Source organism: Tachysurus fulvidraco, chromosome 23 (genome assembly GCF_022655615.1).
Source record: "Tachysurus fulvidraco isolate hzauxx_2018 chromosome 23, HZAU_PFXX_2.0, whole genome shotgun sequence".
In the NCBI taxonomy this organism is placed as follows: domain Eukaryota; kingdom Metazoa; phylum Chordata; class Actinopteri; order Siluriformes; family Bagridae; genus Tachysurus; species Tachysurus fulvidraco.
In genome coordinates, this window is record NC_062540.1 from 18,989,957 (window position 1) to 18,995,956 (window position 6,000).

General features: G+C 37.7%; 1 protein-coding gene across 2 annotated transcripts in view; it reads right to left on the reverse strand.

Moving 5' to 3' along the window:
• Positions 1 to 659: 659 nt before the first annotated feature.
• The window catches only part of kcna2b (potassium voltage-gated channel, shaker-related subfamily, member 2b), a 9,014-nt gene continuing 3,673 nt past the window's right edge, over positions 660 to 6,000 (reverse strand). For both annotated transcript variants that reach the window (XM_027159145.2, XM_027159146.2), the window contains one exon: positions 660 to 3,009. In XM_027159145.2, coding sequence (XP_027014946.1) covers positions 1,433 to 2,920 — 1,488 coding nt within the window. In that variant the 5' untranslated portion in view covers positions 2,921 to 3,009 and the 3' untranslated portion in view covers positions 660 to 1,432. The remainder of the gene's footprint in view (positions 3,010 to 6,000) is intronic.

Genomic DNA, 6,000 nt, shown 5'->3' on the forward strand with positions numbered 1-6,000 from the left:
CTAATGACATTAGCCACTTTTGGCAGAAATTGTGCACTCTGCAAAAATTTTCCTGGAGCATCTCTGGGATGTGCTAAACAAAGAAGTCTGATCCATGGAGGCTCCACCTCGCAACAAGGCCTTGCTTCTAACATCTTGGTGCCAGATACCACACCACACCAACAATATCTTTCCATTTCGGCCACTATGGCTGTATATCATATACATAGATAGATAAACATATAAGATACAGATAGTGGCTAGTGTATACCACGGTGTGGTCCATGGCTTTATAGGTAAACACTACAAAAATGGGAATCTCCATTAAATCTGCCAGATAGTAGCTTCTTGTTAAATACCATCCAAACCAAAAATTCACCCAATACTGCAAAATGATAAAGAAATTAAACAACAACACAACATCAGCCTTCTCTGTGGTCTTCGGTGGAAAAGCGTCTATATAACAGCAATGAAAAATATCCTTTAAATGCCATCGCCCAAACCCGGGCAAAAAACAGAAGGTCTACTACCCTAAAGAACATCATTCCATTTTAGAAGTTCTACTTTAGTAACAAGCCCTGGTAGAGAAAGAAAAGAAAAAGAAAAAGAAGAATACTGTCACATTGCTGAAATACAACTTAGGAAGTAATAAAAGATTTTTAAAAAATGGCATGAATAAATATTGCACAAATATGAGACACATTTAATCCATAATCACATAAAGTACAGTCGAGTAGAAAAATCTGACCATGATTTTTTATTTCCTCAAGCGTTATCAAACATTTCCTCAGGTTAAGTTTTGTCAGCTCTTAACAAATAACACCTGATATTCTTGAAGTCAGTTCTGGTCACTGTGGTAGTGTTTGATAACTGAAGAAATAACACCATTTCTTGGTAGTGGACTTGATTTTTTTACCTGACTGTACTTGTACCTTCATGGTTTTACGGCTCACAGAGAGGAATGTTACGTTACATGTGGAATTCTGCAGCGGCTGGCAGTATGCTTTTACTGTGCTATCCACGTTCTTTTTTTTTTCTTTATTATAGCTCTTCGTTTATCAGTGAAGAGGAAAGTCCTCGTTTAGTTGGCAGTTTGGCGATGGTCCCTTATGCTACCTTTGCTAGCATTTTTAGTGGTTTGGCTACGATTATTTGGCTACAAGCAGGGATGAGGGAATGGTCTCCCGATTTTAAATAAGTGATAGGTTTTCCCGTTGCAGTTAGTTGATGAATGAATTGTTAAGGTTATGGTGATGGGAATGGTTAGCGCGCATAGATTTATCTCAAATCCAGTACAACTGGAAATTTTCACATTCTTCAACAGATCTGTCGATCGTCTGCCACTTCAAATGCAGCGTCTTTCTGACCTTCAGCATCCTGAAGCCATAGAAACAACATGGATCAACATGGCTTATTCCTTCCCAAAAAGCATTACAATTAGTCCTCTACTCAGCTATACATCAGTGAGCATCTTGGTGATGTTGACGTAGTTGGTGTTAGCAAACGTGCAGTTGCCAGTTTTGAGGTTCTCTTCAGGTAAATCCTCGTTGCTGTTGTTTACAGCTTCCTGTATCTCCATGTAGTCGGATTTGCTCAGGCTGGAGACGCTCCGGCTCTTTTTCAGATCCTCCGTCGAGTCGATCTTAGGGACACTGGTCACATTGAGGTATTGTGCCTGCTCCTCTCCCTCTGTCTCTCTGTGGTAGAAGTAGTTAAAGTTGGACACGATGACAGGGACTGGAAGAGCGATGGTTAAGACACCGGCGATGGCACACAACGAACCGACAATTTTACCCCCGATGGTAGTGGGAACCATGTCTCCATATCCTACTGTGGTCATAGATACGACTGCCCACCAAAAAGCATCCGGGATGCTGACAAACTGTGAATCCGGTTCGTCTGCTTCTGCAAAGTACACAGCACTGGAGAAGAGGATGACTCCAATGAACAGGAAGAAGATAAGAAGCCCCAGTTCTCGCATACTCGCCTTGAGAGTCTGACCCAGAATCTGAAGACCTTTTGAGTGGCGGGAGAGCTTAAAGATCCTAAAGACTCGCACCAATCGGATCACTCTGAGAATTGCTAAACTCATGGCCTGTTGACCTTGTTGACCATCTTCTGGACTTTCGGCCAATTCGGTCCCCAGTGTGATGAAATATGGAATGATAGCAACAATGTCAATGATGTTCATGATGTTCACAAAGAAGCCTGCCTTACTTGGACAGGCAAAGAAACGGACAAGGAATTCAAAGGAGAACCAGATGATGCAGAGTGTCTCCAGGATGAAAAAGGGGTCAGTGAAGTAGGGGGATTTGTAGCTGGCTGTGGAGTTGGAGTCGCGGATGTAGTTTTTTTGCTTCTCCATGTCGTCATCGCGAAAAACGGGTAGTGTCTCTAGGCAGAAACTGACGATCGAAATCAAAATGACCATAACGGAAATGATGGCAATAATCCGGGCTGGACCAGAACTTTCTGGATACTCAAACAACAACCACACCTGCCTTTGAAACTCATTCTCTGGCAGAAGTTTCTCTTCCTCTTTAATAAATCCTTCATCCTCCCTGAAAATCTCAATGGCTTCCTCACCAAGTTCATAGAAGCGGATCTCCTCTGAGAAAATATCCAACGTGACGTTAACTGGCCGCCTTAGCCGTCCGCCAGACTGATAATAGTACAGAATAGCATCGAAGCTAGGTCGATTCCGGTCAAAAAAGTACTCGTTCCTTAGCGGATCAAAGTAGCGCATCCTCTTTTTAGGGTCCCCGAGTAAAGTATCAGGGAACTGAGAGAGTGTCTTAAGCTGTGTTTCAAATCGGAGGCCTGAGATGTTAATGACCACTCGCTCGCAGCATTCGTGGTCTGGTTCCGGGTCGTACGTGTCCTGAGGTTGACCCGGATGAGCCCCAGCTTCGTCCATGTGGTCACTTGTAGCGACGGTCATGATGTGTAGTGTGGCTGAGGGACGTGTAGGGGAAGAACGTATGCAACGTCTTTGAGCTTCTCACACGTCAGATGAGGATCCAGGATTACCTGCAACAGGCAGATCAAAACAATACTAAAAAGATTTGTTTTTCCAATGGACAAGTTCTCTAGGGCCCATTTTCTAATTGAGGAAGTCTTCTGTATCATCATGTCAGGTGTCATGTTTCTTTAATATCTTTTCGATGGATATATGTTTATTTTTCATCTAGTGCATTAACCAGTCTGATCTGACATAACAATTACTCTCTTGTACTGTTAGGCCTTATATTCTGACATTTGTTTCTAGCTTGTCCACCCCAACAGTGGTTTCTTGGTTGGTAAACTCTTAAAAGGAATGGTGCTATAGTATATAGAACCTAAAATGGTTCTATCGCTTGCTTCATAAACAATCTTAACCAACCAAAAAAAATTGTTTTATCACAGAAAGTCAGTAAATTGTTATTAAAAGAACCCCCCTTTTTTAGTGCCATACACTCTTAAATATAAAGGTTCTTATCCCTTGTATGGTGTTGGGGTCTGTGGGACACAAATTCATAAACATCGATTGAAAAACTTTGCTACCTTGTACATTTGTTGATTTTTTTCCACTCATAACTTGATTAAATTTGATTTTCTTTTTTTTTTATTACATTTTATTAAAAACCAACAAAAAACGAGTAGCACTTTAATTATAAAATGTGATGTAATAAAGGTAAAGGGTAAATATGAACCATATATGCTGTTTATATTGCTTGTAATTGGGATGAAGTAAATAAACATCTGTAGAGTATTTTAACATCAAATATTTGATCGTGTTGAATTAAAAACCCTAAAATGCAGCGGGTCAAACAGACCCACCAACACCGGCTGAGTAACAAAAATACGAACAACATACAAGGGTTAAATGGTTCTTGGTTATGGTGAATGTAATGGAACATTTTCATTGAACAAAAGGTTCTCTGTATTGGGAAAAAAAAAAGTTTCTTTGACTGAAAAGGTTCTAAATTAATAGGGCTAATAAAATCTTTTAAGAACCTTTTATTGGTTATATTAAGGTGCTTCAGAAAACCAAACATGGTTCTTCTATGGCATCACTGTTTAAACCTCTTTCCGGTTCTTCAAACTTGCAACTTTATTTTTAAGAGAGTAAAGAACATTTTTATAGCCTGAAGAACCTTTTTTGCACTATAGAGAACCATTTGTGCTGTTGATATTCAGTCAGGCCAATCTCTGTCCCAAATGTTGAGTATTTTGTGTCGCAAAACATAAATTTTATTTGAATAGCTGTAACATAACATTTTACACAGGAGCCACATTGGTGTGACAATTTCTTGTTAGAAATAATAACATTTTTTTTTATCTCAACAGAAATTATTTTAACTCTTTTATATACCATCACCATCTTTTTTTCACTTTATATATATATATATATATATATATATATATATATATATATATATATATATATATATATATATATATATATTCCTTCACCATCCTTTATATCATCACACAATCATAATCTTTTTAACAAATATTTTTAAACAAACAAACAAACAAATAAATAAATAAATTCCATTGTAAGAAATTGTAAGCAGGCCTACAGGAAGTGACAAATTCTGGACAGGAAATGAAGCGTTTTAGGAAAATGGTTGAGTTTAGGCTACACGGAACAATCCAAAAATAACATTATTAATCGGTTAAGCACGAAAATAACACGTTCACTCTAAAATCATTTAACACGATATTCTGTCTTCTTATAACTACGTTTTTGTATCATTATTGTTTGCTTTTTAATTTGCGTTCTTGGTAACGTTCTAATCCCTGGTGTAGATTTTGATCAAATTGCAAATTTTAGCGCTAGAGTCCAAACAATTACAAAAAACCCACAGCTGTTATTTAATATCCTGCTTTAGCTAACTGTGTTTAAGTTCAGGTTTGGCTCTCAAATCAGTTCAGGCTCAGGTCATAAGAATGTAATTATCTCTGCATGATCTTACTCAGCCTTTTACTGTGTTATCCACCTTCTTTTTTTTATAGCTCTTTGTTTATCATTGGAGAGGAAAATTCTCGTTTAGTTGGCAGTTTAAACTGACGTGCCGAGCGCATCAGTCTGTTTGTACCGATAATTACTGGAAGACAATGTAAAGTGCTGAGGAAGATTAACGATGAACCTATGAACTGGTGATCCGTTCCGCCATCGGAATGGAAATCGACTTAAGTCAAGTCAAGTCAAGTCACCTTTATTGTCACAGACATCTTCAGTATAAACAAATGAATGATTAAATGGTCTGATGTAAAATGAGGCAGGACTCTGTTGATAACACAGAATTTTAGTGGTTGAAGATCAAATTTTATCTGCTTTGTAGATAAACAAACTCTTGGAGCATCTCAGAGAGCAGAAATGAGTTTGATATCATATTAACTTTGAAGATACAAACATTTTCTCTACTTTTCTCTAAATATGTTGCCCCCTAATATTCTAGAGAAAGACAGAAATCTTTATAAAATACTACAAATAAAGTCTTACATATGAGCTTCATGAGACAAAGACGTTCGATGATCTACACGGACATGTTTTTTTTAGCCTCTGGGAAAAACGAGTTCACAAACTCGAACGTTTTTCTGAAAACGATCAGATGAGAATCAAGGTTTTTTTTAAACTTCATTGAACCACAGAACAAATATAGCCGCTGACTTAATTCTTAATGACTCACTGCCTTCGGAGCTCTTTTTTGCCTCCTTACATTACATAGGGGCAGTGTCGTATAAAGTACTAGAAAGCAATACTTGAGTAAAAGTACAAGTATCGTACCAGAAAAAGACTTTGGTAGAAGTGAAAGTCACCTTTTAGAATATTACTCAAGTAAAAGTCTTAAAGTATCTGATATTTACTGTACTTAAGTATCAAAAGTAATTTTCTGATATTTAATGTACTTAAGTGTTTGAAGTAAAAGTAAAAAGTAAAATTTCAGTGATTTTCGGTAGGTATAAGACCTGGGGCGGTTCTAGGGTTTCATTTTTAGGGGATTTAGCCCTCAGTGAGAATTTAAAACAAGA